We start from the raw sequence: 25,174 nt of genomic DNA, 5'->3' as shown, positions 1-25,174 counted from the left end.
TATAGAATATGTGAAATGCTAACGGCAATTATTTATTCAATACGTTTATTTTTTTCTTTTTTACTTTACGCCAACTAATCCGTTTACGATTTTTTGCAATGTGCTTTGCTTGCACAACAAGTTGACCACATAATTTTTTACCGCCACGTTGTTTGGGTCTCGCACATTAATGAAATTTAATAACGGCAAACAAAATACACGAGAAAATAAAAAAAAGAACAAGCTTCGTGTTTGTTGATAATCGAAGTCAACTCAATATAATCACTCATCACACAAACAATATTTACTTGTAACAAGCTCCCAGTGCCACTGTGCGACGCCTGTTTCAACTTTGCCGCCTACTACTGCTGCTACGATTGCCGCCCGCTGACCAACTGTTTTTTTCTTTTCTTTTTTCCTCACAATTTATTTTGCTTGCTACGCGCTTAACCTTCAATTTTTGAATTTATTTTGTTTCGAATTTAGCATGTCTTTAGACTATTTCGCACACGTCCATATGTATATGTGTATATTGGTGCTTACTTGCGAGTGCTATATTTAAATATGATCGTTTTTGTTCGCATTTTTAGTACAAAACAAGTGATATTTTCAACGTCGGAATTACTGTCATGACAACCAGCTGATAGGTCATATATGTAAATCATTATTTCTTTGCACTAAAATAATTTCGTATTTAAGCTACTGTTTACCGTTTACTGATTTTTTAATTCAAAGACTTTCTGCGTTTCTCCAAGTTAACAATATTAATGTATACGAGGTGTGTTTAAAAAGTATCGCGAATTTTGTGTTTTTTCAAAAATTATTTATTTATTCATTTATATCTCTTTTGTCCCCTTCAAAGTAATCCCCATGAGATATGCACTTGTGCCAACGTTTTTTCCACTCTTCGAAGCACTTCAAAAAATCATTTTTTTATCTTGTTCAGCTCCTCCTTCGATGCCGTCTTTATCTCATCAATCGTAGCGTAGCGTCGTCCTTTCATGGGCCTCTTCAGTTTCGGGAACAAGAAAAAGTTACAGGGGGCCAGATCTGGGGATATGGTGGCTGTGGCATCATTAGTGTGTTGTTTTTGGCCAAAAAGTCGCGCACAAGCAACGATGTGTGAGCAGGGGCGTTATCGTGATGCAAGAGCCAATTTTGTTCTTACACAAATCCGGGCGTTTCTGGCGGATTGCTTCGCGCAAATTGCGCATTACTTGCAGGTAATATTCCTTATTCACCGTTTTACCCTGTGGCAAGAATTTATGATGCACAACACCCCTGCAATCGAAGAAAACGGTAGTCAAAACATTTACATTCGACCGAACTTGGCGCGTTTTTTTCGGTCTTGGTTCGTGCGGCAGCTTCCATTGAGATAATTGAGCTTTGGTTTCACGTCATAACCATAAACCCACGATTCGTCAGCAGTTATAAACCCTCTGGAGCAAATCTGGATCGTCCCGGACAGAGTCCAACATCTCATTAGCAATGTTCATGCGATGCTGCTTTTGGTCGAAATTGAGCAGTTTTGGTACGAATTTTGCGGCGACCCGTCTCATGCTCAAATCATTGAAAAAAATCGAATGGCACGAGCCAATCGATATGTCTTGGTCCTCAGCAACTTCTCTAACGGTGATTCACCGATTGGCCAATACCATTTTCTTCACTTCATGAATTTTTTCGTCTGTTGTAGAAGTACTCGGGCGTCCGGCACGCTTTCACGATACTTTTTGAACACACCTCGTATATCGTTAAATCTTGGTAACTATTTCCTGGTGGTGGTATTTCCTTGCAAACCCAAATTCTGGATATTTCCCAAATCGGACTACATTGATCAATTTTCGGAAGTTCTCGTCTTCAGTGCCTCCGGTGGATTTCACACTAAAACAGCATTTTTCCTGTAAGTGCTCAAAACAAGCCATAAAGTGTCATTTTATGTGGATGAAAGATAATTCATATACAGTCTGTCCAATGGAAGCGTGACCGGCCAAATTCAAACTTACAGTTCTTTTTGCAGTAGCAAAGTCCATGCTATAAATTAGTATTTTAATTGATCAGTAAAATCGTATCGCAGATTAGCCTATCAATAGCAATACATACTAATATATTTAAAAGTACACTGCAGATATATGAAATTTTAGATGTGTAAAGAGAATAATATTTGCAGTTTCTAAAGAGCAGTTAGTACTTGTGAAAAATACACTATGCACCTTTCTCCAGGATTTGTTTGCTTCAAGTTCTCTTCCACTTGCGTAATGGGCGAAAGAGTTATTCTACGGCTTATGGTGCGCACACTCACTAACGTAAACGTACGCCCGTATCAGCTGACACGATGAAACTAATGAACTAATGAGAGAATGTAAATGAATTCTCACCACCGTTCCGTTCCGTAGTATCGTAGATCGTTGTTTCATCATGTTTACGTTGATGAGTGTGAGCACCATTAAGGATATGAACGTACTCGAAAATATTGCTTCAAGTTTCAAAATACTTCCGAAAGGTAAACCTTACCCTCGAGAGGTAGCCCTAAACACAAATTATCTAAACAAATGCCGGTGCTCTTCTCTAGTACTGAATGTGATATATGTATGTATGCGTGTACCATATATTATATATGTTAAGATAAATGTGTTAATGAGTACACAAACATGTGTATTTGTATAATGAATAATTTAGAAAAAAACGTTTTTGATAATCTTAAATGTGAATAATATTCTAAAATTAACATATCCACATCACCTTAAATAGTTCTGATCTAAGAGACAGGCGGGTATGGTAGACAGGTAAGTGCACATTTTATGTGGGCGTAACATCTCATTTGCTTAGAAAACAAATTCGTAAATTTTTTGGAGTTCTCTTTTCTTTTTTGTTCAATTACTAGAACAATTCTATGACTTCGAACATAAATAAGCACCTTTGCGCCTATTAAGGCTGGGAAAAACATCTACAGATATACATACATACCTCTGTATGCATATGAATGTGTTATTTATCTCAACATTTTAAGTGTGCATTCAGCTTGTTTTACGAGCCAGTTCGGTTGGACTTCAGTATTCCATATTCCCAGCATCGGATTGTGCTCTCATCACTATTCAAATTCATTTTTAAATGCACGACGACTACATTGACTTGTTCGATTGCTTGCTGACTGACGGTCTGACGCAGTAAAATATTGTGCGCGACTTATTAAAGTGTCATAAAATTGTAATTTGTTTCTATAAATGAAAGTGACACCTTAGTTGGCCACACAACATAGCACTGCACCTCCGTTTCCACCACGTACTTCCCTCTCTCTTAGTGCCTTGCTCTATCTCCGCAAGCGTAAATTTCATTCGGCATTTGCATAAATAGCTAACACATGGTTAGTCAGTCAGTCAATTAGTCCACCACGTGAAATAGTCTATCAGTCCCAGTGCGCCTGTAAAATCAGCTTGTTTGCCATATTTTACGCTCGTTTAGTTTACGTAATGAGCCAACGCGCGCTGCTGTGTCTGTTTTGGGTCTATGCATATCTGTGCAGTTCGTCAATCGTTTTCAATGCTCGCCGGAGCGAAGTGCGGGATGCATTATTTGCAATTGTAACCGCATTTTCGCTGCGTTGGCAGATTTCTTTGCTTTTTATATCAAAATTGAGCTGAATTCAATTGCGGTTCGGCGTCCGAATTTGGGGGCGTGTGGCATACGTTTAAAAGTAGAAATAAATGAAATACAATACAAAAAAAAAGCTAGCAAATGATCTGTGAAGATGGCAAAAATGTCTTAAATAGCGTTGTGCATTCTATTCGAACAAAAAACTACAACGAGAAACAATTTCCATTGGTGGACCAGCACTAAAAAGCAATGAATCCCTGGCGTTTTAAATGGTTTCTTGAGAAAATTTTCAAAAACTCAAAATGTTTCGAAATGCTATTTTTATGTTTTTTTACTATTAATTTTACCATAAATTTTCCGTATTCATTTATTTATTTTTGAATATGCGAAAAAATACAGTCAGTTCGTCTACATTGCTTCGAACAGTATTTTTACTCTCTTGCACCGTCTCATATTGCCACTCCTCCTCGCTTCGAATGCGAAAATAATGAAATGAAACGCGAAAGTGAATGCGAATACAATAAAATGAATATTCAGTAAATCCAGGCGTAGAAGAAGCGAATGCAGCTGTGGATGCAAGGCAAAGGCTAAATATGTAAAATTCTGAGATTTGTTATATTCTTATACATACGTGACTTCTAAGCTCTTTCCCATAAATGCCACAAGTCAGTACAGTTGCAGCCAACTGTTTATGCCCATGTGAGTGCATATTGTCAATGGAATGTATTGATGCAGGAATAACAACCCAGTAGGAAGTTTTAGAATAATTTATGGTATCGTAAACACGATTCGAGCTTCGAATTCTGATTGCTGTTGTTGTTTTAACGTGATAAAATACTCCCCATACGTGTTTGGGAATCGTAAGAACGCTAATTAAAAAAAAAAAAAAAAAAAAAAAAAAACAATTGTTGTGTCTGTTTTTGGGGCTAGCGAAATTGAACATCGTTTCTACTTTTCAACTGCAAAACAAATTTCAGACTGATTAATAGGTTAGTTTTGATTTGGCAACTATTCCAGTAAGACGTGTTTCGAGATTTTTGCTAAGATGGAAAAAGAGCAGTATCGAACGGTAATTCACTGATGCGGCTGTTAACTCCGAAGCAGTGTTTGGAGCAATTTAAGCGAGATCTGAAGAAATTTTTGCACCGAATTGTCACGGTGACGAACCCTGGATTGAGCATTACACACCAGAAACTAAGCAACTCCCATCGGCCGAAAAGGTCATGGCGACGGTTTTTGGAGTGCGAACGGCGTCATCTTCATGCTTTTTTTTAGAAAAAGAAAGAACGATCACCACATTAATTTGGAGTTGTGTCCGCCAAAGTGCATGAATTGCACACTTTTGGTATTCACCCGATCTGGCTAGCTGCGACCTTTTCTTGTTCCCTAACATGAAGAACGGGCGCGCGGGAAAAAATTTAGTTCAAACGATGAAGTCATCGCCGAGACAGACGCTTTTTTTGGAGAGTTCGACAAATACTATTTTTTGGAGAGTTAAAAAATAGCCCGAGCATTGGAAGAAGTGTATCTTTCTAAAAGGGGACTATGTTGAAAAAAAATTGTTTTTTGAAAAACAATGTTGTCTTCATTTCTAACACGGGTACTTATGTATGTGTATATTTTTGTATGCATGTGCATTTATTTTTCGATACTTGAGGATAGCAGCGATTCACTTTTCGAGATATAATATATATTCCGTCTCTTGTAAGAAAAATTATAGGAAGGACTATGCATCTTCATCTTATTTATTCGGTTCAAAATTGACTACCTCTAAAGACTGTTGATAAGTCAGTTCGGGATTGCTTTTCAATCTAACGGGGGTTGCAGAGACTATTTATCTTGGTTTCTTATATTAACTTTTATTTGGTTTTTTGTGTGGTTTTTTTAGCTGCATGATTACTATCGCAATCGATAACTATGGCTTTACAACTGACAATGGCAAATGTTGTGGGCATTTCTGTTTAGTAAGGTTTGGCAAGTCATGAATCGTTTAACGTCAGAACAACGTTTCCATATTTTTGGGAACTCCATCGGCCTTTATTTCTTTCGCTATTTAGTTCCAACAAGACGGCGCAACTTGCCATACAGCGCGCGTAATAAACGATATAGTATGTTGCAATATTCAAATCACCATTGACTGATCGAATGGACTATGTAACTCAGAGCTGTGGCGGACTTATGTCTGATATCAAATACAAAAAATAAGTGGATTTCATGCCTCTACCTCATTCCACAAATATTTCTATTTTGTATTAACATTTTATGTTCACAAGCTCTTAAAAAACAACTGATATATACCTATATATAGCGAAAAGGAAACTACTAAAGGACGGGAACCTACGATCGAAACCGTATCGAGACTGCCTTGGCGTCGAGAATTGGCTTCAATTTACTCAAATGGACAAAATTTTCAGTATCGACGACAGTTCTTCAGAATACTAAATTAATTAATTTCTATTGTATATAAGAATATTTACTGAATTTTAAAACAAATTTATTTCTCAGAGTAAAAATAAGAAAATATTATATATAATAAATAATATTTATGGCCTTTCGAATTATAATGCTGGGACCAATTGAAGAATCATATTTGAGGTCAAGTTTGGAAAGAGATTTTTCTGAAATTGAGAAACTCATTTTTGGTGGGAAGTACGGTTTAAAATCCACGATGTATGGGGGTATACAAAGTGCTACTTCGCTCGCAGTGTGTGTGTGACGTCACACTGGTGCAATTGGCGATTGTAAACCCTGCAATTTATTGTGTTACTGCGTAATTTCTTTTTTCTTTGCATTCTTGTTCACGGTTTCTCATTTTTGTACCAGTGTGACGACACACAGAAATCATTCCTCTCTGATTGGTGCAATTTTGTACGAGTATTCTATCATTTTTGTTTAAAATCAAAGTTGGTGATTTGCGGTTTGTGATATTAACTCTACCTCAAATTGATGTCGAAACTAAATGTTTACTGTGATCACGAAATTTCTAAGAAGAGTAAGATATCAAAAAAAAAAAAAAAATCGTGGATCTTTCGGTTTTGTAGAGATGGATTAATAACCCTGTGGCTTCTAATAGCTGTTATAATTCCTCCGATTTCATATGAAATTTTATTATAACAAATTACACGTTTACTTTACTAAACTCCTCAGTTTTACTTTACTCCTCAGTTTGTGTTATGAATTTCTACGAGGATCACTGGTATTCGCTACTTGCACTTGCAAACTGAACTTCGGTAACGTTTCCACGCTTTTTTCTTGTTTGTTTTCTTGTATATTTTGAAATGGCTTTTCGTGCATCCACTTGCCGGAGTCAGACACACACAACCAGCTAGCGCGTGAAGTGCCAGACGGAACTTAGCGGGAGCAGGAGTAGACTCAGACGTCGAACCTCCTGAACTTTTCTTCCGCATACAGAGTATACTGCCTCTTCTCATTTGCTTTTTTTGCGTTTAACCTCCTGTGTGTCTGCGTCTTGTTGAATGCGAAATAAAATCTGCGCTTGTGCCAATGTTGGCTAGACAGTGGTGGCTTGAACTATGGCGGCCGGCAGCCTCACTTGCCTGTGCAAGCGTTTACAATAGGAAGCCAGTGGCTTGACGCATGCGGCCGACCGACCGACCGACGTGCTCGCTGTGTTGCCGCAACGAATTTGCATCTTAGCTTGTGCTTTAGAAGACTGCTGTGCATATCTACAAACCTTTGTATATACAAACATATGTAAGTATGTGTATATATGTAGCGTCAGATTTTCTGTGTGTAAACGCTTGTTTTCACTTTGTTCTGCTATTTTAATTTGTTTTTTTCAAATGCTGTCTCATTAACGACTTGTTTTATTGGCTTATTTTTTACTGCTGTTTACTTTATTTCTCATTCTTAAAAAATAATATTATTAAGTTTTATTTTTTTCTCGTTTTATTTCAAATGACTTTTGTTTTGTTTGTTTCTGTCCTTCCCTCAGTAATTAAGTGTAGAAATTTGCGCTCATAACATTGACCGTTTCACCGTTGGCTGTTTGCTAAAGTCTGTATGTATGATTGATTGAATTTCTATACAAGATCATTTATATGCTTGCATGCCTGTGTTTATGTCTGTATGTTTATGGGTTTTTGCTTTTATCTCCCAATTGACTCGTGCTTTAAGCGTTTTAGTAATTCATTATAATTGATTTTTGTTCATACTATTTTTCAAATTTATTATTTTCAATAGGTAGGTATTTTGCATAATTGCTTTAAAATAATTTTTACATTTTTAGCTTTTTTGCTATTTAAGATGTGGAAAATTACACAAATTTATATATAACAATTTTGAGGAAATACTAAAAACATATTGTATTAAACAATTTTTTGAACTGTTTTTGTTCACTATAATTTTTCCTCTTCAAATGCCTTTAAATATTTTATTTTTGACACGCGCACACCTCCTTCACACTTACACATCACAAATAACACCCGCTCTCGAACCCGCTTGATCTACCGGCCGCGACGTCAGATTCTATACTGATCACATACCGACTTCGGCGAGCGGCAGTAGCGGCCATATATATGTATGTATATGTACATGCGCTTATACGTATATATATTATATTAACACCACTTGTGTAGATCGCTTGGCGCGCATAAAAGCTTCTATAACAAATGCTGCTTCTGCTGCGGTTGGGGCCACCGACTTGTTGCCTCCACTTCCCGCTCTGCTCAAAAATCATACACAAAAAAAGAAGAAATTTAAAACGCTGTGACGACTTGGCGGCAACTCAATTAAGCTCTCGTACGTGAGCCCACCAACAGCTCAGTCGCTACTCCTGCCGCTCTCAAATATGTACTTGTGTATCTCTGCTGCGCATTCGTTTGAAGTTGTTCATTTATCGCACGTTGCACTTTAGTTCTGCATTTATTCATTTTGTTTACATTTACTGACTTTTTGTTTGCTCTTCAATTGCCTGCTCCCAACTTTTTATTTTCCACCTTTTCTCACACACATGAAAGATTTGTGGCTGCTTTGGCTTGTACATTGTGGACACTATGAGCTTTTGAAGCATTTTTTTGTTTGTTTATTTTTCGTATACTTCTCTCTCTCTCCACTTGTGGTTCTGTTGCGGTTTTATATGTTTGGATTTTTGGGTCCATATTACACAATCGAGTTTTCTGAAATTCCTGTTAAACTCTTCATGGGATAATAAATGATCAATAAACAATAGAGAGTAAACAGCAGGGCTAGGGAGAGGGAGAAATTGTGATGGTGCTGCTAAGGTAAACATCCATGTAGATTTGTAATTCTATTGAGGTACATGCTTCAGCAGCTAGAAATACCTACACTTTACAACAAATGGTAATTGTGAAAAAAAAATATTTATGTAAATTATCATAATATGCTAAGAGAGTTTTAATTTGGAAAACGCAGTTTAAATTATAAAATACCTTTTTTCTAATATTTCTTATTAGAATATATTTTACAAGTTTTTACAAGAGTTACATATTGTAGTAAAGCAAACTCAAATCAAGTCTTTGCTTAGTTCAATGACAAAGAAACAGTTTCAATACGCAATTACGAGTTACAGTTATACCATGTCCGACTTTAGATGAAGTAACGCCGGAGGGCATTAAAGACTTGCGAAGTCTGACAACGGTCCTATCGGAACGAGTCTATTTATTTAGCCAAAGGCTGTCCCTTAACTGCTGGCCGGAGGATGATTTTTATGAGAAGTTAGTTCAAGGCATAAATATTATATATTCAAAGAACCATTAACTACCAAGAGTTGCCGTTAGTATATTTCAAACTTTTCTTTTTTGTTTTATGCCATAAGTTTTGTATCCATAACCAGTACCGGTGACATGTGAGCAATCAGCAACGTGGCCGTTATGATAATGATCGGCTTTAACACCATATTAGCATAATTCTCAAAATGAAATAGCTTAAAAGCTTGTAAGATCGCTTGTAATGCAAAGTGTTTCGCTTAACACAACCGGAGCTAACAAAATGTGTTATATTTTCCTTACAGCCCTGAAAAACATGACCTCAGTTGCAGTTACTTAATCTGCTCTAATTTTTCTGTATTTAAGCATTTTCTTGATAAACCCACTGATTCGTCTCTTAGATATTTTCAAGAGAATATTGATGAATGAAATACCTTTTGCTCAAATATGAATATTGTTGGAATAACAAAATTTCAAACAAATTCTTTGTTCAACTTGAATTTCCATCGTTAAATTCGAAGAACACACTCGAGCTTGACTTGTTTACAGTAGCACAGAAAACAAACTATGTGACATATCACGCTGAAATTTGTCATGTAAGCTTATAACAGTCCTACCATCCATTTATTGATAAAGTCTCGTTCATATTTGAGCAGAAGGAATTAACTAAAATGCAATTATCTTTTAAATAAGATGATTTTATTACTTTGAGTGCTGAGCTTACGAGCGAATTACCACTTTGTGACTGGGTTTAGAAATGTGTTTTTCTGCACTCATGTAAGTCGGACTCCATTTATTATAAGTTCAAATTTGCAATAGTCATTTTCGTTTTCATACGCCCTCGTATGCTCTGAAACATTTCTCTGACGTCTTTAGCCATTTCTGCAGCACGTATGCATGTATGAATTTTTTGCACGGACTGCACGATAAAACACTTTTCTTACTCCGCCAGCGTATCTGGCTGTATTCACCACTAGCCTTCACCTGTATGCTCATTTCCACGGTTAATTAAAATTAACGCAAAAAAACACCGACGTACGCAGACTTTTTCTGCACCAAAGATAACACCTTTTTGTATTATTATCGATAACTCTGAATTCTGTTCAAAAGAATACAGTTAACTTATAATAGATGTGCAGTTATGGACAGAGAAATAGAGCTCTTCCTCACAATAACCTTTAAAACAGTGATTTTTGCATAAATCTATTCTTTTATTTCAGTACTATCAAAAGAATAAAAAATAAATAAGAATTCAATATATACAACTATAAGGAGTTCGAAAAATCGCAGCTTATCAGCTTATTGAACTGGACCCTGAAATAGCAAACTTTTATATATGTTTAGTATTTTGTTGAGTATCCATTATTTTTTAAAACTGTGAACTTTTAATTTTTGGCATCTCTCCAAAGGAATAGAGTTCCACGTTTCCGTACTCTTTGTCATAGTTCACTGGCATTTTTATTTATTTTTTGTTCAACCTTTACCTTAATATGACTGCATAGATTTTCAATGTGTTTAGGGCCGCCTCGGGGGCTTTGTACAATACAGAACTGCAGTTTTATCTTTGAAAGAAAATTTTCACCACTTTTGTTGTATGCTTGGGGTCGTTATCATGAATGAATAACCAGTTTAATGGTATGGAATTGAAGGAATATGGCTCCATTGTATCTTTGAGAATATCAGGATAAGCAAACTTATCCAATTACCATTTATTCTCACTATTCGGCGAACTCTATTCCAAGAAAATGAATCCCAAACTTTTAATCCCCACCATTTTTACGGTCTTTGTTGTGTATCGGGAATTGAAGTCATGGTTTTTTTATAATGAACAAAAGTCTTTCCAGGAGGACCAATCCTATTAAGTTTAGTTTATTTTCCAGAATTTTATTTTTTGCTTTTTTTGCCAGTAACGGTTAATTTTTTTTGACACGCCTATACAATTTATTTTCATAAAGACGTCTGCTCACAAGTCTGCTTGATATATTCAGGACATATTTCTCATTTATTTCCAGACGATTTATTTCTTGACGATGGTCTTGTCCTGCTGCTTTCGCCCAGACGCCTTTTGAATTTTGTTTCTGTAATAATACATTTGATGACTGCATAGCACTTTACGTGAAGAACTCATTATTTCTGCAATTTGTCATTGGATTTCACCGTTTTCGTGGAGGCTCCTAATAATGTTTTCTTTTAAAGTTAACAGTGAGGTCCTCTTCCTATTTTCGTACACAATAAGGATTTTAAAGGAAACAATTATTTTTACAATTATCACAAACAAAAAATTTGCTTTAATCATCGTAGGTTAGGTGAGGTTAGGTTGAAGCGGTTGCCCTGTGGGACACACTCAGGCTCATAGCCCATAGCTTGTGTGGGGAGCTTTCCTTATTTCTAATGAAACCAGTGTGTGCTTTTCAAAAATTTTAGAATACCTCCGATTTCTGCAAAACTGAGATCTTCCAATTTGTTAAAAAAATGTCTGCCTAGAATAGCAAATCTCCGTCTGAATAGAGCAGGGCAATGGCACAGAAGGTGTAAGATTGTCTCTCCCTCTTCCTCATCAAGACAACTTCTACAGAAGTCATGTGCTTGCATACCCATCCTTTGGGCGTGCCTACCTGTTAGACCATGTCCCGTTATGACTGAAATTAGTGTGCTAAGACTGTGCTTATTTTGACTTAGCAAAGATTCTGTGCGTTTAGCATTGAGAATCGGCCACAGTTGATTGGCGATTTTGCAAGTGGCTTCATTACGCCATCTTTCGTTTGCTTTCCTTACGATTTCTTCAAGGATAAGTAGTTTACATGTTTGTAAGGATATGCTTATGTCATTGTCTATGTACTCATCGGTCAACTGGGTGCCGAGTCTCGCTAGTTCATCTGCTCTGCAGTTACCCTTAATGTCGCGATGACCAGGAACCCATATTATCCTTAAGCGAAATGTCTCAGCCATCTTATTAAGAGATGTGCGGCATTTCAGGGCTACCTTGGAGGTTGTCGACTGTTTTGTGAGGGATTTTATCACCGCCTGGTTGGCAGTGAAAATGTAGATGTCATTTCCAGATATCGCATCACACTGCACCAGTGTCGCGGCTTTCATTATTGCCATCAGTTCGGCCTGAAAGACACTACAGTAGTCGGGGAGCCGAAAACTGAAGGAGATCGTCAGATGTTCGGAGTATACACCTCCGCCCACCCTGCCCTCGAGCTTTGAGCCATGTGTGTATACATGGATAGACTCCGGGGAATCTCCGAAGAGCCAGCCAGAATTTTGCCGTGACCGTAGCTCTTATTTGAACACTTACTTTGAGTGTTCAGCCATATTTCCGTGCTACGCGTGATATATTTTGCCTGCAGATCTACCGGCAGGAAGTTTAATGTCGCATATAATGCTTTCCCTGGTGTGGTTGACATCGCGCCAGTTATGAGAACAGATTCTAGTCTTTGAAGCTTGCCAAGTTTTTTGATGTTCACCCCTTCTCAAGTGCATTCCACCATATTACAATACCATAGTAGATAATAGGCATAACCACTGCTGTGTACAGCCAGTGTATCATTCTGGGTTCCAATCCCCATTTCTTTCCAAGTAGCCTTCCGCAGGAGTACAACGCCATCATAGATTTGCGTACTCTATCTGCGACTGTGAGCCCCCAATTTAGCTTCCAATCCAGCACAAGTCCTAGATATTTCGCCTTTTCTGTTACTCGTAAGTGGTTTCCCTCCTAGGAATATGTGTTTAAGAGCAGGTGTTTTATGTTTTCTGCTAAATAGTATCAGTTCCGTTTTTTTCGGATTTACTTCAAGTCTTCGACTTTTACGCCAAAGTGATAGTCTGTTGAAGGATCTTTGTTGAAGATCGCATAATGTTGGAAGGTGTTTCCCCGAGATTGCTATAATCATATGATCGGCATCGGCATCATCTGAATTAGTAATTGAAATCAATCTGTGGTATTTCGTAATATGTATTTCGAATAAAATATGGATATTTTAAATATTAGCGTTGAGTATGTTATATATACATATATATAAGTAGCGCGTACACCCTTTTCGGGTGTTTGGCCGAACTCCTGCTTCTATTTGTGGTGTGTGTCTTGATGTTGTTTCACAAATGACCTACAGTTTCAAACCGACTCCGAAAGGCAGATACATTTTTTTTATGAGGAGCTTTTTCATGGCAGAAATGCACTCGGAGGCTTGCGACCGCTTCGAACCTACGTTCTCTCTGAATTCCAAATGGTAGTCACGCACCAACCCATTCGGCTACGGCGTAGTATGTTAGGCATTATAAAAAAAAATGTTCTCTTTAGGCCTTGCCTAACACAGTTGTCCCTTATATATGTATGTCGAATGCAGATAGTACAAGGTTGCGCAAAATTAATAATCCAATTTTGTTTTGATTACTTTTTTATTAAACAAAAAAAAAAAATGATTTTGAGTGATGGAAGTATTTATTGTGACCCTTACGAGCTCCATTGCTTGCCCCTTTGTATACTGCAGCTGTTCTAGTTCATGTGTGAACTATGATTGACGTACGGCGGCATTTGCAAAAGTAAACATCTTCTAATTTTGTGCTACCTCGTGCTTGGGAGCCTCTTTTTACCGCTTCCAGATCAAAATAGCGCGTTTCAATAAATTTAGATACCACTGCTGCATACTACATACATTCTTTTTTTGTGAAATCTTTAAACAAACTTCTGTCATTCTTTGAAGTTCAGCCCCCATTCGGTGTTCCTAAAAGTAGGGACCAACATTTTATCTTCGTAAACAAAATTATCTATGACTAACGTAGACGCAAAACTTATAGTAGAAGCCCAATTGGCTACATGATACCATAAGATGTGTGATTCATGCATAGTTTTATGTTTATTTTTGCAAATTATTTCGAATGTAATTTAATGCAAAATGAAAACCATTAAGTAAACATAGATAAAAGTAATGATAAAATGTGCTGTTGGCAAACATTAAAGCGCAAAAGATGAATAGAAGCAGTTAGCAAAAGTGACTTAACAAAAATGAATATTGCAAAAACAGTGGTGGTTATTAAACCCGTTATTTGTTTATATGCTGTCTTGCACTTTTTGCTTACGAATCAGATTTTGTAATAGAACTAATAGAATTTAAAAACGTGTTTACATTACTTATTTGTTATTTAATTTTTAATGCCAAGAAGAACAAAAAGGTGCGAGCAATTTGTGTCGCTCCATCCATTAAACTCTGGCGTTTGCAAGCAGTGTTTTTACAATTGGTCATACATACGTACATACATAAGTATTGTTGAGTGGCGTGATAGCTTGCTAAAAGCTTGCACCACAAGTCATGCCGCTGCATGAATGAAAGACACATTTAGCATCACGCCATTTGGCTGCTTTCTCATTGAGTTGCATGCAAATTCTGAATATTCGCAGCGTCTAACGATTCTGATTTATCTATGTAAGTATTTACTCGCAATCACTTTGGCGCCACTCTGGACCAGAGCTATCGTACGACTGTTTCAAGTTAATACTGGCAGATTGGTCAGTAGTAAGACGTAAACTCTGCATTTGAACGAGTCACGAATTTACTGGTGCTGTTCGGTAGCTGGTTGCGTGGCTGCTAACTGCTGGCGGAAGGTTAACCAGCTGCGAATGGGAACAGATTACAGAGAGATATGAAAATCACTTCAAGAAATTGTTAATCCATTAAATGTTAACAGAAGTCGACACATAAATCTGTAATGCAAGCGAAATTGTGCACTTGTTAGCATGAAGTTTTTTTTGTAAGATTTCTGAAAATCTTGTAATAGTTTGCGAGGCAGCGATTGCTATACCAGAGTGTTGGTGGAGGTTAGATATAAATATTTTTATATATATGTGTAAGCGAGTTGAGAATTACAAGCATATCTTAAATGAAGGATCTTTTAAAAGTAACGCCTAGGTGTCAGTAGTGAATAATTCCTAAACCGCACCTTTGTTTAATGTCAGCTTTGACATTTGTCAAGTAGACAAATGTACAATTTTAGATCATAGAACAACGCGTTAAAATTATTGAAACTTATTATGAAAATCGACCAAGCGACCATTTTTAAGAGCAACATATCGCGAAATTCGTGATTTTTGTGGTTGAAATAATTGTCCAAATGAGTCGACAATTCAAAAGTTGGTGAACAAACTTCAAGCAACTGGTTCTGCCGAGGTTATAAAAAGGACTGGGAGACCATAAACTGGACTTTCCATGGAGAATATTGCTGCGGTAGCGCAAAAAGTGTTGCTGTACAATCTCCAATATTGACATCTCGACGTTCTTAACAATTAGACATTTATTTATTTGTACTGTTAGGCGGATTTTACCTGTAGATGTGCTCATGGCGGAATTTTAAATGATTGATTTTTCACATATAACTGTTAAGAGCCGTATTTTAAATAAAAATAGTGAAACTTGAAGAATCTAAATGTTTATTTTATTTTAAAACAATATCTAGGCGTGTCTTTTGAAATACCCTTTATAATACTTATACATACATATATGCCACAGCCCACTTAATCATCTGCACTTTTTGAAGGAGTTACTCTAAGGAACTGCATTATCAAATATCTTGACAGGTTTGCCTCCTTCTGTTGGATTCATACGCATACATATTTATAACAGTCACAGTGGTCTCCATACATAAGTATTTCATATGAATTCTCACTTTAACAATCTCTTCTACCTCATATGAGTAATACACTAACCACCTTGATCAAAAATTTTTGGAATGTATACCGAAAATTCAAAATACACTTGTATTCCCAAAAGTGATATTATGGCCTTCAAATCACTCCGCATCATTTGATCCAGCTCTCGGAACATTTGTGGAGCTCTATTTTCGGTATAACCAGCAGAGCCGTACTCGATTTTTCCATTACTTCCTTCCGGCTGTTAAAACGCCGAAGTCTTTTTTCGACTCGATCAAATAGAAAAAAATTTCAGAGAGCCATATCAGGTGGCTGTTGGAATGTATTCGTTTCATTCTTCGTCAAACATTTGATGCAACATCTACGATTTGTTTTCCTACAAATCCTTTCTTTTTTGGCGAGTCCCTTCACGTAAATGTCTCCTAACGCCCAAGTAAAGGTCCTTATTAAATGTCTGATCTTCTGGCAAAAATTCGTGGTGTTGACTACTGTTGAAATCCATAAGAACTGTGAGCATCGCTTTTTTTTTTGACTGAAGACGTGGTTTTTCGGTCTCGGTCCATTCGGAGATCTCCACTCATCCGTCTGATGTCTATTGCGTGTCGTACTCGTAAACTTACGTCTCGTCTCCAGCAAAGATGCGTTTGATGAATATTTGGTCGAATTCAGCCTTTAAAATCATACATACATCAACGCGGCCCGTTTTTTGCATGAAATTCAAGATGTTTGAGACCAACTTTGCAGCAACACGGCGCAAACCCAAATCACTAACTGTTCGCATCCATAAGCAATGTTCAAATCCTTTGTCAGCTCTGTGATGGTTAATTTATAGTTATTGATAAACTTTTCTTTCACCTTATTGATGTTTTCATCAGTTTTCGATGTCGACGGCCTACTACTCCGTTCTTATTACGTCATCCTCGATGGACTTACGATCTTTTCCGAAGTGTTCATGCCACTCGTAAACGGTTGTTTTCTGTAAAGTATTATTACCGAAATAGTTTCCCGATTTTTCTAAGGTTTTTGCACCGTTGAATCCATTTTTAATGCAAAATTGTATCGAACTTGTTGCAGCAAACTCAAATTCATTTTTGGTTGTTCCGGGAACTTTTTGATCAAGGTAAGCTTAGTTTTTTCGACAAAACTAGGAGAAATTATTGCAGAGAAACATGAGTGGGTCTTAGGAGTACCCACTCCGAGTTGATAACAGTGCCAAATTTGATCAGTGCTAGATCGTGCTTATGAACGATTCCAAGGCGAATCTGTCAATGGTGGTGTTGGTAAATCAGCTGAGTTGTTTTTGTTCTTTCGCCGTGTCCATGTGGCTGTCAGCTCAGAATTAAACAAGGCGAGTTCATTATTTGTTTTGAAGTTTCTCAATACTTAGCTTTGACAATCAAACGTACAGAACAGTGTTGTGGATCTAGTGCCACCACCTTTAATGAATGCGCCTTGAGCGATTCTATGTCAAGCGATCGAAGTAGTTTGTATACTGGCGTTAGTTTTTCTGAATTTCGAAACAATTTTATAATTTGAAACTTTTTAAAGTTTTTTTAATTTATATTGTATAATATAAATTTTGTTATTTTTATAATTTTTTTAATTTGTATAATTTTTTTTTTTAGTTTTTATAATATAATAAAATATACATTTTTTTTCTTTGCATCGAGATACTGGAGAAATATTTATCAGTTTGCCTAATTGGGGAACAGTTGCATCAGTAGTTGGGTAATCTATAAGGGAAATATCAACATGAATAAGAGGGTCAGTAGGGGAACTCCACAGGGAGGGATATTACCTCTACTTCTTTGGTTATGTGTGTTTGATTACACTTAATAGAGGTAGGGTAAAAGTGATGTCGTATGTGATGATGTGGTGGTAATGGCATCCGGACTGTGTCCTAACACGATTAGTGGGATCATTCAAAGGGCGCTAGGTGAGATCAACTCTTGGGCTACAGGCTGTTGCGCAAATTTGAACCCACGTAAAACAGAACTCATATTGTACTTTTTACCACTAGATATGTACAAGGTATCCAAACTTACCTTACCACTTATTAATATACAAAATCTCTCAATTTCACTCAGCGTAAAGTACATAGGGGCCATCTTGGACTCCAAACTTCTTACTAAGTTGAAGTTCCGGTAAGAAAAGCGGAAATTGCTTTGTAGGCCTGTAAACGCATGCGATCTTCAATCGAAATGTACTCTAAAGTTGCATAAGGCGGTTATGCGACTAATTTTATCATACGGATCGCTAGTTTGGTGGAGAGCTCTAGGAAGATATTAAAATGTCAAATTATTTGGCAGAATACAAAGATTAGTCTATGCAGTAACAGTCAGTGCAATTAGATCATATCTTAAGGATCTAATGCACTAACTCATGTTATTCCGATAGATCTGCATATAAAGAAGATGGCAACCATGAGTACATTTAGGTTAATTGGAGCGGGTCGCTAGTCATGCCAGTCTATTATTACGACAAATTCAATACACCTCGGGGAGGACTGATTACATCGTCCTAACGGTGACATTTAATATTTTGGGTATTTTGGGTATCCTTTACAATACATACTGTCATAGTTGTAATCAGCCGGAGAAAAAGGAAACTATCTCCCACTTCCTCTGTGAATGCCCTGCCCTATGGAAGGCGAGGATGTTAACTTTTGGCAAACCGCTTGTTGAAAACCTCGAAGAGCTGGCTGATATAGACGTAAAAAACCTTACGTATAAGGGATCTCAATCGCACAGGTTGGATATAGTCGTGAAGGAATAAACCGTATCGTAACTTGTTGATAGAGGGTATGGCAACGAAATGGTGCAGAAGCGCTAATTGAATGATTGGGGCATCACCACTTCAACCAACTAACCAACCCCACTAATGACCAATGCTCAAAGCTTGGCCATGTATTGCACTACGAAATTTTCGACCACTCCAATGTAAAAAACAAGTACAAAATCCTTTCTTGTTCAGTTGGTTCTTGGTAAGTAGTTCCATATCATAATGCCATAACCATAACCGCAACCGCAGATATCATTTGAATTTTCGTTCTTCGCCTTAACAATAAACAGCTGATTGCCGATTTGTTGGATTTTCTTGTGATTTTATTTTTTGCATTCACTGCACTTAGTTTCGGTGAGTTTTAATTTGCAATTTTCACCTGCGCTTCTTTTCATGTGTGTAGATTTTATTGATTCCCAGCATTTTTGGTTACCTCGGTACGACGGGTGCGAAGCTGCCCGTGTTTGTATGACAAACCAATCCATATTAATGGAATGTACACGCCGTCGTCTTCTGCGCTTTAATTTTCTCCTAATGTTCATGTTCGTATATTTCCCTTAGAGTAAAAGCCCAGTTAGAGGTACCATAATCATAACTATTTATATAAATCTGCTGATCGGACCAATCTATGAGCGACAGAGTAATCGATTAGAGGTGACATGCCATAATGCTGTAGTTATAACCGTACAGACCGAATCAATGTGCGGTTCGGGACCTACGAATTTCGTGCAAAAAAATACTTTTTTGTTTTGAGTGGATCTTTTTCTTAGACACAGTCTACTTTTAGGCTTATATAGGGGTTTTCAGTAAGAGCGCTTCAACTTTTGAACTTTTTTGAATAAAACACAAACGGTTTGACTTTTTTAACTAATTTTTTTTTTTATTATCGAGTTTGAACATATACATTTAAGTATGAAATTCGATTTATTTTGCATGACCACCGCGTGCACGTTTTACGAAGTCCAATCGTTGAACCCAATTTTCGACCACTCTTTTGCATAAATCGGCCGAAATTCCAGCAATTTCGCGTTCAATATTGGCTCTGAGCTCACAAATCGTCGCCGGCTTGTTACTGTAGACCAATGACTTCACATAACCCCAAAACGGGACGGCTTGTTAAATGGACCGTAAAATGGCCGTAATGCTCTTAAAGTAGCAGCAACAGAACGATTATTTTCATAAAAAATTTGCACGAATTGCAATCGTTGCTCAAGTGTGTAGCGTTCCATGATGAACTGTATACTAATGAAGTTTACAAATGACAAGCGAAAAAGCGTCGTTCGCCCTCCCTATCGGAAAAAAGTTGAAACGCACCTATTGAATAACCCTATACATACACTTCGTCCAATGCTCTTCTCTCGTTTTCTTTGTTGATCCCTTCCCAATAATAGAATTTGTACAAGTCTGAAAAATAGCCATTTGTTTCTGGAATCACCTCCTTGTTCGAATAAAATCTTTTTCCCGCCAGCGAGATAAGTATCGGAGGGATTCAAGCCTGGAGAATGGTTTTATTTTGCGACCACAATTGCTGGGACGTGAGCTGGTGCGTTGTCGTGCTGGAAAAGCAAAATCACTCGACTTCCTGGATTGAAACGAATGCCAAACACAAAGAAATATACCGATCTGGCTGAAACTTGATGCGTACTCTACAAGGAAATGCTACTAACTAATCATAACCTCGAAACGTGCCAGTAGTGCCATCTCTCTGACTTCGTACGGACTTTTCAAACGACCCTTGTATATTCGTCGGTTAAGTAAAACTCCGCCTAACCTACAAAATCTAGTTAAAAAAATTCGGACAAATTTGTATTGTTTTATTTTATTTTCGTTAAATAATTTCAAAATAATCGTATAGCTTTATTTATGTATAATAAAACATTTCACATCAGTTTAACGGCTTATCAAAGACCAAGAGAATATTAAATACAAACTACATACATATATACAGTGGCGCAAGCCTCGTTGTTTATCGTTATTTTACACTTTATTTCACTTTTCTCTTTGATCAATTTTGTATCCCTAAAAGTCGAATGCATTAAAAGTATTCAAATATAAATATGTCGGTATGTACAATACTACGATTAAGTTACCTACGATCTATAAAGCAAAAATAGTTTGGTCGAAATACATTCGTATTCGTATAGTTTTTATGTATGTATAAGTAATGAAAGATTTACATACTTTTCTTAATGTATTAGTTACGGTATATAAATTATTATTATTATTAATCACAAGCCATTGGTGTGTGTGCGCGATTTGCAAATGCCAACATTTAGAATGTTTGTATTTGTTAAATATGTATGAATATGTGCATGTGTTTTTTTATATTTATTAAAAGCAATATTTTAGTGTAAAGTTCATACATTAATTGTATATGACGAAAGGGAGACAAATAATTCGGTGACTTAAGTTGAATAAAGTGATTTTCTTAAATTATTAGTTTAATATTTTTTATTTGTGGAAAAAATTATTACACTTTTGTGATGCATTTTATGCGCTTATAGTAAAAATTACATAAAAAATTATACATTTTACTGGCATTTTTGCTGAAGTATTGCTTTTTGACGGAATATTTATTTAATTTCGAAATCGAAATTTATGAAAACAATCCTCTTTATATAAATAATACTCCATTGCAGCGCTTCATTTGGGCGGGTGTGGAAATCTTTAAAATAAATTCTTAATACAATAAATTCACGTATAGTTAAAACAGTTTCAAATTTAGTAGAATGCATGAGTAACGCGCCCAAAACTCGAATTCTAATCGGCCATATTAACGCTCTCGTCGTCGACGTTTGTGATAGGATGATGCTGGACTAATATTATATATAGTATTAATATTGTCTGGTAAAATTTTTGCTCGCGCTGCGATTTCCAAAAATCTACCGATTTTGCATGATTTTAATTTTTTTATTTATATTTTCTATTTAATTTTTGTATTTTTATTTATATTTTCTATTTAATTTTGTTATTTTTATTTATATTTTTTATTAATTGGTGCTTTTATTTTTTACTTTTTTTTAATTAAATTTTTTTTATATTTATTTATATTTTTAATTACATCTTTTTATATTTATTTTCATAACATTAATTAAGTTTTTATTTTTTTTTAATTTTAATTTGGTTTATACCCATATAAATTGGGAAATATTTCACAATATGAAGGGATGTAGGAATTATCGTTTAACATATAGAGCACGCTGCGATAACTGACTTTGAATATTTTACGAGCGCATAAGGATTTATAAATCACGATCAAATCGAGATGTGGTACAGGGAGAAAACAGTAGATGAACGATGGGTCGAATGTTTTGCCTATTTGTTTCATAAGGAAACTTCATTTGAAAAATTTCGGCCAATGAGATCTAAACTTCAAAAAAAAAAAAAAGCAAGCGTTGAAGCCAGTGCTTTTTCTGAAACACAGTTTACATTTTGACAAATCAATTATTTCAAAGAGTGTTGATATATTGTGTTTTTTTCGTATTTGAAACCCTAAAGTGCTCGCACTATGAGCATTTTGCTGCTCGCGTGAAGTTGCTTAATCATTTGCGTACATATTTTTTTGATAGAAATTCTGCGTTTGAAGTGTATTTAATTTTGTGGACAATTAAAAGTAGTAGATTTTATGCTAGAATTCATTTATTTCATACTTTTTATGATATATACTCCTGAATTATATGTAGGTAAGTTTGGGCAATTACTATTACAAAAACAAAAAAAAAATTGTAGAAATAAATTCAATTTATAACAAAAACCAAATTTTTAATAATTTTGAAGCGTATGATATTTTTCAAAAGGATTAAATGATTACTAAAAAGTTTTTTATTACATTTATTAAAATCACTACTTTCTTCAAAAATGTCGCCATCACTTTGGTAAAATATATTCCCTATTTCTGCTATTATGGGGCTGTGCATCCCCAATAAGGTTCACCACAATGTTGAAATTATTTTTTTCTGTTGCAACTGATACAAATTACTCTCAAATAAACAAGAATGCGCATGTTAAATATTGCCTATTGACGTTTTGACACGCCAAATGTACCCGATGGGTTATAGTTGAAGTTTGTTTACTTAAGTTATTTCAAAATATAATTTTTGTTTAAAACTGCAAAAGTTGAATAAATGTTACCTTTTCGCCTGGCCTAGCGTTGAAACATACGCTAGTTGAAACATATGCTATCCTTAGAAAACAATTTAAAATTAAAAAAAAAATAATAAATTATTCTATATATAGGCGGGAAAATGCTCCCACGCTATCGCGCGTCTACTCTAGGGTCAGTAGTATACTTGAATTTCTGTTACGATATCGTCTCGAAAAATATAATAATTTTTTGCTCGACAAAAAAATTAGTATTAGTGTAGTCGTCATTGAAAATTATAGACCACATTGACTTTGACCATCGGAAGATTATACTCACTTAATACATATTTGGTATTGGTTAATTCATTGCAAAAACTAAAATAAAATTTAAAATTCCGGGATGAAGCCATACCGGTAGAAACCAAACTACGGTATACCAATTCGCCGATGGAATGAAATAGCTCATCCACGGAATCGATCAGAGGCACAGCCAAGAGCTCTTGAAGATGACTTCTAATTGTGGCCGCAATATCGACAAATAAATAATAGTGCTCACTAATTTAATTTCTTGATTTTATTGTTAAACCGGCTTTGAGTTCACAAAATAAAAATGCGAAAATATAAAATAGAAGTTGTTGTCGTAATTAAACGCTATATTACCGGAGACGTGTCAATGCTGCCAATTTAGAGGCGCCGTGGTGTCGGCGCGAGGCAATGATGGCAACCGTAATAAGTTCAACAAACGTAATTTCTTTTTAATTTGCTTTCTGTATTCTACCTCTTTCTTTCTTTATCTCTCTCTCTCATTAATCTTTTAAATGAAGGTTCTTTTTTTGCACTTTTTTCGACCCACTATAAAATATTGAATTTATTCCAATTTCTCTGATTGCATTATTGACATAAAAATAATTCTTGCCGTAAATCTTAAGATTAAGTACTTTTTTTAATATAATATAAAATGCATTAAAATCCAATTAACAATATTTTTTTAACAGTTTCTTAGAACTTTTTGTGTTTTATGTTACTTGCATATTCTTTTTCATTATTCACACACGATATTCATACGAACACTTTCAATTTTCTAAACAGTTTTAATTAAAAAAGAAAACTAGTACGAAGAACATGGTGATTATTGTTTTTGTTTTTTGGAAATTCAGAAACTCGTTACTGCTAAATATATGTACATCGCGAAATGAATTTATTGCCATCCTAGTAGTTACAAAATTCAATTAACAAATTCATCTTTTCCTAAACTGAGGTGATGTAAACTTTTAGGCGCACAATAACTTATTTCCGATTCTAAATTTAGGACTATCGACTTTGAAAATCCAATCGCGGTTTGCCTTGTAAATTTAATTTATTACTCAACGATCCTGGTTTCGATTAGATCCTTAATACACAAAGTACACACTACACGTATACTTACATATATATACATATATCCTCTCTAAAGCTAATATTCTTAACAATATGTGACTACAGAGATTGAGTTCAATCAAATACAAAAAATTCAACAACAAATATAACCGCTTTAACAGCTTTGTTTCACTGCAGTGAAAATCTCTCGCGCAAATGGGCGATAAACGCACAATTTTAGTACTGTATACTGACACTTTTGCTTAAGCATACTTTTCGGATAATTGTATTGCTTCTGTTGTAAGGCGTTTGATGCATTTGCTTTTAGTCAGTCACTCTCATTTCAGCTCTCCGCTCAATCACACACCTCATGCATCCGCATACAATATATATACATCATCGATCTTAACAGTCTCATTGCTACCACCTGAATGATCCGAACCAGTATCGGGTGGTAATGCAGCAGCGCCACGCATATCATATTCGCTTTCGTCCACTTCGGGCGTGGCTAGACGTGCAAAGGTAGAGGCAGGCGTAGGCATTGGCCGCTTGTGACTAATATCGGGTGCTGTATAGACTGGCGGAGCGACTAAATGCTTATTAGGCGGATGCCGAGCGGCATTGGGCAGGTGAAAGTTAGGCATATTTTGCAGTTCGTACGCCATTCGTTTGACGTTTGATGGTGGCAGTGCTGGCCTTTTATCTTCGCCGCTGCTACCACCGTTGCGATTATTATTACTGCTAGACGTGAACGTAGGAATCATTTTGTTATGACTCTGGTAGAGTGGGTGTTGGATGTTATTGTTGTTGTTACTGGGCGGAAGATGTGTACGTGGCGCTGCTGTAGGCACCATCGTGGACGGTTGTGCTGGCAGTTTTCTGCTGCTGTTGCTTTGGGTGGGCTTTGGTGGCGCATAGGGTGGCAAGCGTTGTGCGTAGTCGGCTGTGGGGATAATGAAAAAAACCGAAAATAAGAAAATTAATAAACATGCATACATTTTTATGGGGATAAAAAGTGTGTTTAGTAGTTTTGTTGAGTGTTGTGGAAATG

General features: G+C 36.1%; 3 protein-coding genes across 8 annotated transcripts in view; 1 reads left to right on the top strand and 2 right to left on the bottom strand.

Moving 5' to 3' along the window:
- Nucleotides 1-8,078, bottom strand: part of LOC128858455 (uncharacterized) — a 34,213-nt gene extending 26,135 nt beyond the window's left edge. For 2 of the 5 annotated variants that reach the window (XM_054094747.1, XM_054094751.1), the window contains exon 1: nucleotides 8,000-8,061. The gene's annotated coding sequence lies outside the window, so the exon portion shown is untranslated. Of the gene's footprint in view, nucleotides 1-287; nucleotides 721-7,264; nucleotides 7,768-7,999 lie in introns of those variants that run through there. The other 3 variants (XM_054094748.1, XM_054094750.1, XM_054094749.1) reach the window with 3 other exon arrangements.
- The window catches only part of LOC128858453 (E3 ubiquitin-protein ligase highwire-like), a 68,213-nt gene that overhangs the window by 41,569 nt on the left and 1,470 nt on the right, over nucleotides 1-25,174 (top strand). The window contains exon 21 of one of the 2 annotated variants that reach the window (XM_054094741.1): nucleotides 20,153-20,405. The exons of the other annotated variant lie outside the window; for it this stretch is intronic. Within the exon in view, the coding sequence (XP_053950716.1) occupies nucleotides 20,153-20,315 (163 nt within the window). The 3' untranslated portion in view covers nucleotides 20,316-20,405. Of the gene's footprint in view, nucleotides 1-20,152; nucleotides 20,406-25,174 lie in introns of those variants that run through there. 2 annotated transcript variants of the gene reach the window in all.
- Nucleotides 22,708-25,174, bottom strand: part of LOC128858454 (uncharacterized) — a 63,412-nt gene continuing 60,945 nt past the window's right edge. The window contains exon 8 of the mRNA XM_054094746.1: nucleotides 22,708-25,066. Within this exon, the coding sequence (XP_053950721.1) occupies nucleotides 24,492-25,066 (575 nt within the window). The 3' untranslated portion in view covers nucleotides 22,708-24,491. The remainder of the gene's footprint in view (nucleotides 25,067-25,174) is intronic.

The sequence above is a fragment of the Anastrepha ludens genome, chromosome 3 (genome assembly GCF_028408465.1).
Source record: "Anastrepha ludens isolate Willacy chromosome 3, idAnaLude1.1, whole genome shotgun sequence".
NCBI classification, from domain to species: Eukaryota; Metazoa; Arthropoda; class Insecta; order Diptera; family Tephritidae; genus Anastrepha; species Anastrepha ludens.
The sequence above is the reverse complement of the archived record's forward strand: the minus strand, read 5'-3'. Positions and strand labels throughout refer to the sequence as shown.